This window comes from Erithacus rubecula, assembly GCF_903797595.1.
Source record: "Erithacus rubecula genome assembly, chromosome: 18".
Taxonomy (NCBI): Eukaryota; Metazoa; Chordata; class Aves; order Passeriformes; family Muscicapidae; genus Erithacus; species Erithacus rubecula.
In genome coordinates, this window is record NC_136670.1 from 9019236 (window position 1) to 9031622 (window position 12387).

A 12387-nucleotide genomic window follows, 5' to 3' on the forward strand; every position below is an offset into this window, starting at 1 on the left:
AGAACATTGTTTTCATGGTACTGGTCCCTGAGACTCCCAAAGGTCTTTAAATGGGAGGTGTGAAATCTCTCATGTGAATACTTTCTCAAAAAAAAAAAAAATCATTTGAAGACACTGCCTGGGCTGAATAAATGAGTTAATTTTCATCTGAGCCACAATGTAATGAGCTCTCACCCACTACCTCAGTTCTACAGCCTCAGGATGCTTCTGTGAAAGTTGAGGGAACATAACCTTCAATTTCAAGATGACCAAAACCAGGTTGGCTTTGTCTTATAGCTTATCAATGGCTGTGACCTTACCAATGGCAAATATCTCTATGCCCAGGTTTTTCAAGGTCTGAGCAGCCAGGTTGGCATCATCCTGGGATTTCCCATCAGTCAGGAGGATTACCAACTTCTCAGCCTCCAGCCGGGCACCCGCCTCTGGTTTCAGATTCTGCTCCAGGACGTGGGTGAGTGCCAGACCTGGGGAGGGGCAGAGATGGAGGTTGTGCCACAGCCTGCCAAAAAACCCCATGCATTTTTCTGTTTTCTCTGCTCCCCAGCAGCCACGGTCCCCAGAGAGCACATCATCCACGGGGACAGCTTCCCCCTGGCTGCTCAGAGCCCTGCAAGGTGAGTTACCTGTAAAGGTGTTGCCGCCCTTGTAGCGCAGATTCCTCACAGCCTCCAGCAGCTGCTCCCTCGTGGAGAAAGTGCTCAGATCCCACTCAGTGTGGGGGTCACTGCTGTACTGGGACAGCCCTGGAGAAGACAGGAGCTGTGGGTATCCAGCCAGCCCAGGGGAGCTGCAGGAGCCCCACTCTGGGGACTGCTGTGAGGACTGGCAGGGAGGATGGAATAAAATAATGACAGGGACTGGGGGTGAGCAGATGGGGCTTCTAACTCCCCTTCTCTGTGTGGTGCTGAATAGCTGAAGTTGAGTCAGGGGAGGTTTAGGCTGGATATGGGGAAAAGGTTCTTCCCCCAGAGGGTGGTGGGACACTGAACACATTGGCCAGGGCAGTGGTCACAGCCCCAGGCCTCACAGAGCTCAAGGAATGTTTGGACAGTGATCTCAGGCACAGGGTGGGATCCTTGGGGTGTTCTGTGCAGGGCCAGGACTCGGACCCAATGATCCTTGTGGTGCCTCCCAAATCAGGATATTCCACAATTCTATGATTCTACAGTCCTGCCATGCTGGCAGCAAAGCAATGCCTCAGACCCCACAGAGTACAGGGGTACACACCCCTGCCATGATGTTCAGAGGCATTTGCTAAGGTTAATCTGGGTGAAACCATCAGCTGCAAAGGCTGAGAGTGATTTATACCATCCTATTTCATGTACAGCCTGGCTGCCAGCATCACTCAGAGCTGGAAGCAGCCCCATTCCCTGCTGAGCTCACAGCAGCCCCAGTGGGGCACTGCCACTGCACCCGGTGCATTGGTGGCTGAGCACCTCATCAGAGATAGCAGCAAATCCCAAAAGTATCTCAGCATCACCCCCTGACCTAGGGCTGCCCAAAGACAGCGCTTCTGTTCACTGTGCAGATATTTTTCACAGCCACTAGAGGCCAGAGCTTGCTGCCAGATGGAAAAAGCTTCCAAGAGCAGCTCTAAGACACCATCCTAAAGAAATAACAGCTCCCAAAAGGAGCACATAACCACAGGGACAAGAGACCAAGGCCCTTTCAAACATCAACATCCCAAGGTCAGGAGACAGGAGCATGTCCTACCCACTCTTATCTTGTCTTGTGCAATGCTGAATGGGGAAATCAAATTGCTCAGGAACTCCTTAATGAGCTTGAAATTGTTGCGCCCGATGCTCCAGGAGCCATCCACAAGCAGGACAATATCAATCACTGCAGGTGTGTCACACTGGAACTGGGAACCTGGGGGGAAAGGTTTGATACTGAGAGAAGCAATTGTAAGGAGGAAAACGTGCTTCAGTTTAAAGATAAAAAGCAAATCTGCTGTGCAAGGCCTTGTCTGGATGGTGGAATGGACCATCTGCCAGTCTGGCACATGCCAGCAGCCTGTGAAAACCACAGAGCTGAGGGTAACCCATCCCAGCACCTCGAAATGGAGTGCTGCACCTCTGCAAAGAAGGGGTTAAAGCTGTCAGGAAGCGTGTGCTAACCCAAGCACTGCTCTCTGCAAGCTGTCAGCTCCATTCCATCTCTGCCCCAGCCCAGTGCTTCCTTTTATCTAGCCTAAGTCTCCAAGAATTGCAGGTGATTGCTTAATTCCATTCCATCACGAGATTCCCCCTGGGCTACAATTATTTCATGGCTTAATATTAAATCCAGTCTCTCTGTAAAAACCTGCTGGCACCATGGATGCTCCAGCTCTGCCTCCCTCTCCACCCCAGGCCTTCAGCTCAGCAGAGGATAAGATAAGGCATGTTGCTAATTGAATGCATCTTCCTTGAGTATTTCTCAGATGGGGAATTTTCCATGTTTGATGGAGGGAAAACAGATGATCCCATTAAGATTTATCAGGAATGTCTCCTATCACTGACATGGATTTGTGCTGGGCCAAAGGGGATGCTCTGGCCCATCCCATTCCCACCACTTCAGCAGAGCTGGGAGCCACCACAATCTCAACTGAATCTGAAGGATTCTCACGGATCAGTTATCTGTGAAACACAAAGAACATGCCCAGAAGGAGGAGCAGGCTGGGTAACAAACACCCCTGGTGTTTGGAAAGGAAACACCTTGGAAAGGTCCATGGCTGGGGATGCTCTGCTGGAGAACAAATGCTTACATGAATCTGCCGGAAGCAGGGGGAGATGACAACATGAAGAGAGAATGGTGCCAAATCAATTAAAATCAATAAATTAAATCATCTGGAAGGAATTTTTGGCCTAACTCCAGCTTTCCTGAGAATTCACATTGCTCTACAGAACTCCGAATTTCTCCAGTGAGCTCTGACAGCTCCCAAAGCATGACCTAGAGATTGGAAGCACAACCAGCAGCAGTGTGCTCTGGGGGGACAGAGGGTGGGCTGGAAAGCTTGAATTCAATGAGGGTTAGGGAAAATAGCAGGGAAGAAGGAGCAAGACATGTTTGAATCCTCTCTCACCTCGCCTCAGTGAATCCTTTGGGGGTTTTTCCTTTCCTGGAGACTCTTGCTCTGCATTTGCAGCAGTGTGTGGGGATGATTTTGGGGTGGTTGATGTTGTTTCTGTCACACTGGCCTCCACATTGGGCTGGTTTCTTGTCGTTTCACCTGAGCTCTTTGGCTGAATCCCCTTCTGCCTTTTCTTTTCAGCTCTGCCTTTTGCTGTGCCCCAAAGAGAAAAATCCCATTGTCCCTTTGTTATCCCCATGCAACCTCACTCCTCAGCTGATTTAAGCCACATTTGGCACAGGTGTAGGGGGCTCAGAGAGGGTAAAATTCCAACAAGTTTTTGGAAATAAGTGGATAGACTGACACCACTTTAATTCATACCTCTCTAAGAGGGCTGCATGTATGCTCAGGAGCTAAAAATGGATCACACCAGCAAGTTTGTCCTTCCCATTATCTTCTATGACAAAAAGCAATGAATATTCATAAAATTTAAATCAGGGAAAACATCTCATGGCACCTCATACCCAGTTGCTCTGCAGAGCTCAGCAATCTGTGGCTTGCAAACACCCTGAGCTAGTGCAAGACTTTTTGGATAATGGCCCTGATGGATCTTTCTTCCACCAACAGGTGTAATTCCCTTTTGAGCTCATGGAAACATGAGACTCTGTAGTTACACACAGTCCTGAGCCAGGGAGGTTGAGGAAATCCTTCTTGTAGAGCACCTGCAGCCCTGGGACATGGAGCTTAGGGAAAAAAGCACCAACAGCCCCAGTGCTCAGGGAGCAGCTTGTTCTCAAAGGATCCACATTCAGCTGAAGGGTAAGTTTGCACCTGCTGAATTTGGATGCCTGGATGTGCGTTTTCAGCTTGGCTGGAATGAGGGGCAAATACTTTTAGGTGGTTTACTGTGTTTCTGTAGGTAAGAATTGTATGCAAAGGATGAGATTAGGTTAGCAGGACCCTCTGAAAGAATATCTCTGATGAAGGGAGATTGCAGGGAGAAAATGGGGATGGTTTTAAGGACAGCTGAATGCTCCAGCTGTGTTGGCACAGGGTGTAGTGGCTCAAAATCAACCCCAGTGACTCCAGGATGGTGAGAGCACCCACCTGTCTGTGACAGGGCAGTGTCCAGGGCTGGGAGGGTGGTCTCTGCCCCCTCACTGTGCTCAGCTGCTGAGCTCCCCGAGGAGGTGAGGTTCTTTCCTGATGCAGCTCCCACGTTCCTCCGGCTGTTTCTAGTCTGCGATGCATTTTTGAGTTCCTCTACTGTAGGAAGACCAAAAGCAGAGAAATCACCCATCTAGAGAAGCTTGTGAGCCACAGCCCCTCCCTCATCCCCTGGGTCTTCCCCATCTCCCTTTCCAACCTTCCAACAGGCTCTCTTATTGCCAAACAGCCTGCAGGGCATGTGCCAGAGGATGGGCTCTGAGCAGCCACATCCCCAACAGCCTCAGGAGCTATGAGTGGTCAAATTCAGCCCTCTCCACTTACTCACAAATTTCCTCTTGGCAAACAGGGCTTCCTGGGAGCCATTGAGCACGTAGACCTGCAGGGTGTATTCCTTGGTGGGGCTCAGCCCTCCCACTGTGGCTTTGGGAGTCTTGGTTTTCAGCATGACTTCTTGCTCCGAGTCCCCTGGGGTGGGATGAAGCCACAGTTCAGAGCATGTCAGAACTTAAATTTAAGCTGACAATAGCAAAAACAGCACTGAAATGCAGGGAATGTCTGCCTAGGGACCGTAGTCAGCTCCTATTTATGCTTTAAATTTTGAGGAGCTTTGATTTTTACTCTTTTTCTCAATGTGGAGCTGAGAAGATTGAGGTGGGTTTTTTAAATCCCAGGTACATGCCCAAATTAGAAAATTACTTCCCACCCAGTATTAGTGCAACCCTCACCAGCTTCCCAAGGAGTTGCTGAGTGAAAAACTGGTGTTCAGAGGGTAAAGACTGGCAACTGCTTATGAGAACACCCAGCTGGCTGAGGTCATGTGTGACAGAATGAGGAAGTGACTCGGTGTCTCTGGAGGTCACTGCTGGCACTTGGACCCTTCTTATTTATCCCAGCTGTGCTGTCTCTGCCCCATCTCTCCAAGGGCAGCTGCTGCCTGCAGGGGCACAGCTCATTTTTGGGCTGGCACTGCCTCCACACCCCTCCACAGCCGTGTCCCAAGCTGTTAGACCCTGTCCTGGGGCTGGGATGGTTGGCCAGGCAAGAACTGGGGGGTTTCTGTGCTGGCAGGGCAGTGAGCAGAGGGAGCAAGGCAGTGATTGCTGCCCCAAAACAGGCACAGCAGCTCCCTAAACCCTTGCAGAAAGATCTGCAAGCTGTATCTGGATGTGTTTCTGACCCAGCCATCACTGTGCTCCTGCCCAGGGCTGGAACTCCCCATCCTGAGAGGGAAAGCCCCAGGCATGTGCTGGGAGCACACTGGGAATTCCCTGCATTGCCGGGATGCTGATCGATCTCTGCTGAGCTGAGGAGCAGGCAGGAAAGGAATGAGACCCCTCCTGCTCCATTCAGCCTGGGCAGCAGCTGGGCTGAGCTAAATTGGGGTGGGTGATCACAGGAGTGCCGCCCGCGCTCCTGCCCCTTTCCGGCTCACTGGGAACCCAGTGCCAGCCACCACCAAGGGTGTCTCCAGCCCCTGCTCCCCCGAGGGACATCCTGTCCTTCCAGCACCACCAGATTCAACATCTGAGAGCAGGGAGTGGGGCTAGGGAGGCAGAGGGATGAGCTGCCCGCACCAACAGGGTCAAACCCTCCCCATTCCACGTTCCTGCAGTGCTGGCAGAGCTGGTGATGCCTTAAATTCTGAGTTTTCTGTTCTGCTCGGGTGTGCTTTTCCATTCTGCTTAGGGTGATGAAGACAAAATATTTCAGCTATTGACTCAGGGACAGTTTCTTCAAACTCCAGGCCCTAAGCATAAACAATGTGAAAAGAGGAGGGCAGGCCAGCCAGGGGGTGAGGAGGGTGAAACCTTACAATTTGAGACTGTTAATTGGATGGTTGATTGCTGTATGCAAATGGACTGAAGTCTATAAAGATGTGAGATCACCAAGCTCTCTTTTACTTCCATCTGGGAGCCATTCAGGCAGGGCAGGGGCCACACTGTGGCACTGGTATTGCCAGGGTGTGGCTTTGAAGGACTCTCAATAAATACCCATTTTATTCCCCTTAACTCTGTGTGATCTCTGTTCCAGCACCTCAAGGCATAGCTGGGAGCTCCCACAGGAAAGCCAGGCAATGAACCTGTTCCATTCTGTCTCACAGAGTCCCAGAGAACAGCCTTTCTGGCTGACCCTTTCCCCTAGGATGGAGAGAGCTGGATTTCATCTCTTTGCTGTGAATGAGTGATAAAGAGACCGTGCCTGTGTTGGGTGGCACTAGAGGCTGCTCCAGAAAGGCTCCTTGTCCATGCTGCACGTAAAACCAACCCTTGGAACCAGAGCAGGCTGTGGAGAATTCCCTCTGCCTTGTCTCTATTCCCTTAAGGTCTAAATAATGCCGGTGCTTGGATCCTGTTGTTCTCCAGACAAAAGGTGGAGCTCAGTCTCTCTGCCACACACAAATCCCTGTCCAGGGTGTCAGCACGTACCTGCCATGGGCTTTACCCGAACTTTGTAGCCACTGATGTTCCCTTCAGACTCTTTCCACTTCATCTGGAGCCTGTCTTCTGCCAGCACAGTGAGTTTCAGCCGGCCTGACCCTGGGGAGGAGGAGATGTATCCGTGCTGTTATGGGTGCAATTCCTCCCTCCAAACCCTCGTGTGCTGTCTCCTCTAAGGACATGGGAGATGTTGTAGCACAAAGGGAACCTTCCCCAGCCCAGGCAGCATCTCCTGGGGCTGCATCCTGCAATCCCCTTGCACCTCTGCAGGCCAGGAGCCTTCTGTGCAAAGAGGAGGGTCCCAGGTGTTCATTTTATAGCCCTGCAGAAAGGTAAGGCAGCCTCCCCAGAGCTGGGGGCTTTCTCTGAACCCTTCGTGTCTTGGAGGAGCTTTCATGCTGAATTTTTTTTTGCAACATGTTCAATGTAAACATGTGAAATGGGAGGGCAGCAAACAGATAAATGGGCTCAGCAAGGCTCTTCAACAGGCTCAGGCTGCTGAGAAATACTGAAATTCCCCAGGTGATGGATCCTACACTTCTGCAGAATGATCATTTCAGAGGCAGCTCCAAGGACCAGCTGGGTTCAGAAAAAAAAAGAAAGAAAGGAAAAAAAAAAAAAAAAGAAAACCTGATAAAGTGTAAATAACAGGTCCTGGCAGGACCGTAACTCATGGGAACCAGCTTGTATCAGTTTGCTGCAGGGAGCTGCAAACTAAATGACAATTCCTGAAGAAAAAAAAATAGAATTAGACAAAGATATAAAGAGAAGAAAGAGCACATTCCTTTATCATCTCCAGATTTCACAGCTATCTGTTAAGCCCAGCTAGATGTCTGAGCTCGTGTGTCACTCCTTGAATCAATGATTCCTGTCACACAAATGCCACCATATGAAACTTTTTCACTCGGCTGGATGCAGGATGGCAACTCAGCAGATTTCTCTCCCCTCCTTCTGACACTGTGCCCAGAGCTGCTTTTCCAGCAGGATGCCCTAATCTGCAGTGAGTGAACACACTATAAACATCTGCACCCAAGTGCTCCCCCTCATTTGCAGCTGTTACCAATCTCTTTCCCTTTGCAATTACTCACAAAAAAATAAATCTTAGGGTGACCTAGAGTTTCTGTTCAGTGCTGCCAAACTGTCACCCAGGGCTCCTCAGATCCCTGGTCTGGTCGTGCCCAGACACCTCCTGACATCCCTGCTGTGCTGTCACCACCAGGAAAGCAGTGAGAGCTGGCAGTGAGGTTCTGTTTGTCTCAGCCCAACATCTGTGCCTTAACCTTTCCTTGCAGAGACTTCCTGCAGGCTGCCCAACAAGCAGATAAATATTTTGGGGAAACAAAGCTCAGATTCACATCTCACCCCAGGCAAATCTGAAGAGGAAGAAAGAAAACAGGGGAAAGAGGGGTGAAGGGCAAGAAGCAAATCCTAAAATCATGCCTAAGAGAAATGGTAAAAGATCATGGAACAATGAGAGGAATTCATGGTTAGATTAAACATGGAGCTGTCTTCTTTTGGCCAAGTGTGGTCCAGCTCCTTGGGCATCACTCTAGGAGCCCAGAAGCTAAAAAGACAAGAATGTCCCCAGACAGATCAGAAAGGACATCATCCTCTAAAGCACCATTATGTGCTGGATGCAAATGATCCCCAGTGCCATGAAAGCTCCACTGTTTCCTTGCCCTGTGTTAGATGGGCACTATTTGATGCTGTAACCTTGCTCTCCAGCTCACAGGGAGTTAAGCCCAGGCTTAACTGCACAAGTCTGGAAGATACACAGCAGGGAGACACATCTGTCCCAGCCCTGCAGTGCCACCACCTCTCCAGAAACCTTTGTGCTCTTCCACTGAGCATTCAAACATAACATTAGGAAATATCAGAAAGGCTGTGCTGAGGTGCTGTCAGCATTTCTGGTCACTGTGGGGAGCAGGCTGATACAGGAGGAATCATCTCATGCTTTCTGACCCAGATGTTGCACCACATCTCACCACAAACCCCCAAAGCAGGAAAGTGCAGTGACTAAGGAAGCAATACCCTTTTTATTCTGTTTCTCAGGCTCCCAGAGCTCACATAAGCCCCTGATTGCTTGCCCAGGCTGAAATGCATCCCTGATGCAAGGGAGGGGCTGAACTGCTGCCAGAGATGAGGACAGGGCTGGAGGGGTGGGGAGGGATGGAGGGGCTCTCCCCAGATGGGCCCCCTGACCCTTCATTGCTTGGGAAAGGCTCTTTGCAGCTTCAGCAGCTGCCACCAGGGCACAGCAGCCCCTGGAATCCTGCCTGGCTTTGGGAATGCCCCTGGAAATGGTGCCACAGCCAAAGGGAAGGGCTGGGCTGCCCAGGGATAGACAAACCACAGGGAACAGCCCCAGAGGGACAGGGGGCTCCTTACCTTGGCCCACTCGTCCCCAGACATGGCTCACCACAGGCAGGCAGGCAAGAAAGAACCAAGAGTGAATCAGCATTGTGACCAGGACCTACAAAAGGGTAAATGTCAGGAAGGAGTAGTAAAAATTGCATTTCACCACATCAAAATCCAAGTTTTTTCCATCCTCATTTAAGGCACCACATTGATGGCACTGAGGGGGTGGGTGGAGAAGAACACACAGATTTTCCTACAATCCCTGCACATTATTTGATCTTTTTGGGCTCTCCAATATGGCTTTTCAGTGCCTTGGACTAAACTGTGTTTATAAGCCTGGTGGGGAGCACTCCTCTCCTCCTGCTTGTGCCTGGCTGGACACTGCTCTCTGGGCAGGACAATCTCAGCAGAGAACTCACAGGGATGGCTCTGCTCTGGTCATGAGAATCAACAACACTGGCAAATGATAGATTCCAGAATAACTTCTGGTTTAAGCTGTACAGAAGTGATTTGTTCTGCTTATCATGACCACAATCATTACAGGTATAGAAACAGCACGTGTCTCATGTCCCTGGGATGCACACACCAATCACAAGGGAAAAGCACAGAGAGGAGCACTCTGTGACAGCCAGGCTCCTCAAACCACAGATCTAATGACATCTGTGATTGCTGTGATAAAGCAATTTTGCAACAGGAGGGATCCACAGACCCAGTGGCGTTGGTATGTGAACAAAGAAGGGGTATATTTCTTATTTATTCCCAAGAAGTTATATCCAGGACTTGTTGGCATAGTTTGGTTTTCATTTCACCTGAACACACTGAAAGCAGGCAGGACAGACTTACCTATAGCAGAGGATCAGTTTGACTGAAATAACCCCTGCAGCTTGGCCAAAGCTGACTGCCAGCCTCAGCCCCTGGGCCTGAGCACCCACAGTTGGCTCTGCCAGCCTGGATTTCAGTGCTATTCAGTCTGGGTCAGGAATTTCAGAAAATCACCCTGATGGGAGCAGTGCCACCCTCTCACCTGGGTCTCAGCAAAGCAGGTTTTAGGCTCACATTGTTGGTCTTTTGTCATCTCTGTGCTCCACATTTCAGCCTCACTGCTTCTGGCAGAGCCAGCCCCTGCACCCACTGCCTCCTGCAGTGACATTTCACTTCTCTTCACCTTGATGGACAGGTATGTAGAGCCTCCTTCAAACCTGTTTCCCTTCAAACACACCTTTGTAGCAATTTCAAGGAAAAGTAAATATGCACGTGAGTGACCCAGGCATGATCTGTTGAAATCAGATCTAAATTGCTGGAAGAATGAATGGAAGAACATGCAAGTTGTAACAGGGAGTTGTTAACCACCCTTCTCTGTGATTTTTTTTTTTTTCTGATTGAAGATGAATGGAACAACTGCAGTGTAACCGAAGCCTTTAGCCATGGGAAACACTTGCTTTATTTTTCCAGCTAATAAAATGAGGTCATTGTTTATAATAAATAGCAAACATTTTATAGGTGGGTTTCAGGACTCTGTCACCTCCAGTAAAGCAGAGCCTGCCCTAGCTGCAGCAGGAATTTTTCAAATTCCTCAAACTAAAATTTCATTTTGTCCATTTTGCAATGTCACCAAACTGCTCTAGATTTCCTTCAAACTTTTGTGCAACTCTGCTGACAAACAGGATGCCAAACTCTGGCAAAAGCACTGGATTGTGTGTTATCTATTTATGTTAACCTGGAATCCAAAGTCCAGAAAAATAAATTCCTCCAGCCTGCACTGATGTGGGCTTACTGCAGGCTCTGATTCAGGCAGGAGCTTCCACCCTGTGCTGTCAGTAAGGATGAGTCCAATGTTATCACAGAATCACCGACTGGTTTGGAGGGACCTTAAAGCTCATCTCATTCCACCCCTGCCATGGCAGGGACACCTTCCACTATCCCAGGTTGCTCCAAGCCCTGTCCAACCTTGGAACACTTCCAGGGATGGGACAGCCACAGCTTCTCTGGCACCCTGTGCCAGGGCCTCCCAACCCTCCCAGTGATCCTGCTTTTAACCCAGACTGGGCACAGTCAGTCAGGGTGTGGATCTTCTCTGTCACTTTAATGCAATAGACAGGGACTTCATCTCTTCTGCCATCTCAGAGGCAAACCCATCACCATTCTGCCTCTTCTCCAACATTCATTTTCCTACCTGTAAATCAGGAATAACAAATGCACCTGGCTGAAGAGGTGGAAGAGACACCTCTGGAGGAGCTCCCTCTCCCCAGCTCATCTGCCACATCCCAAGCCTCAGCTCCAGGACTCTGTGGTCCCTCCCCATCCAGTTCTGCCATCAGAGGTGCCACCAGCCAGCCAGGCTGAGTGTGGGACTGAGGGGACCACAGTGGCAGCAGCCTGCTGGCAGGCAGGGAGCCCCCAGCACACTGATGCCTCTCTCCTGTTACTCACCCCAGGGAAGGAATGTGGAGACAGCAGCAAGTGGTAGGTATTTCCAGAGCCTGGAAAATAGGGGTCTGTTGGGAACACACTACTTTCCACTTGCTCCAGCCATGTGATCAGAGGAGATTTGGGGGTTATAGCAGACAGAAATCCCCTTTTGTAAAGGAAATTTTACAAGTAGTTGCTTTAGTTAAAGAAAAAAGAAATGCTTGCCACATTTTTAAGTCAGCAGGACTAAAGGTGAGGATTTGGAGGCACTGTGAATTATTTCCATCTTCCACAGTCACAGTTTGGGGACATTTTTTCATGCCAGAGGTCATCACTGTCTCTGCATAGAGGTGATGGCAGAAGCAATATCACCTCGTGTCCCTCTCACTGCTGGACACACGAGCAACACAGGGGCAGCCTTGCACAAGAGACAGGGACCTGCCAGCTGCAGGGGATAAATCTGTCCCACATTCCCCGAGTGCTTTGCTGGTTAAAGGACCTAAAACAGACTGAAAAACACGAATTCATCAACCCCTTTCTGTTTTCTCCTGGAAAGTTCCTCTATTTCAGTTCCACTATCAAACAAAAGGTCTCAAACATCACAGCACCAGACTAAAAAAAGTCGGGAGAAAGTTCCACTTCTAGGCTGAGCTTTTGCAGCTCCCCCAGCCCATCAGGCTGAACCCACCCACACCTCCAGGTGGGAAAAACCCACCCAGGTAACAACAAACCCACCCAGGTACCCTCTGGCAGCAGCATCCTGCAGTTTTGCACTATCAACCACAACGCAGAAGGAAAAAATCAAATCAAACCAACAAGCAAAGCACGTTTCTCCTCAATCCCAATCCGAGGGGACGGGCACAGACCTCGGGGCGGCTTCTCCTGGATCCGGGACGGCTCCAGCTACATTCTGAGATTCTGGGACGCGCTGCCGGGCGCCTCGCTGCTCCCCGGCTGATGAAA

General features: G+C 50.0%; 1 protein-coding gene across 1 annotated transcript in view; it reads right to left on the bottom strand.

Moving 5' to 3' along the window:
* COL20A1 (collagen type XX alpha 1 chain) overlaps positions 1 to 9126 on the bottom strand; it is a 49567-nt gene extending 40441 nt beyond the window's left edge. Inside the window, exons 1-8 of the mRNA XM_079321388.1 lie at positions 9046 to 9126; positions 6646 to 6756; positions 4541 to 4684; positions 4157 to 4315; positions 3062 to 3262; positions 1714 to 1869; positions 624 to 743; positions 300 to 464 (exon numbers count right to left, since the gene is read on the bottom strand). Coding sequence (XP_079177514.1) covers positions 300 to 464; positions 624 to 743; positions 1714 to 1869; positions 3062 to 3262; positions 4157 to 4315; positions 4541 to 4684; positions 6646 to 6756; positions 9046 to 9118 — 1129 coding nt within the window. The 5' untranslated portion in view covers positions 9119 to 9126. The remainder of the gene's footprint in view (positions 1 to 299; positions 465 to 623; positions 744 to 1713; positions 1870 to 3061; positions 3263 to 4156; positions 4316 to 4540; positions 4685 to 6645; positions 6757 to 9045) is intronic.
* Between the last annotated feature and the right edge of the window lie 3261 nt (positions 9127 to 12387).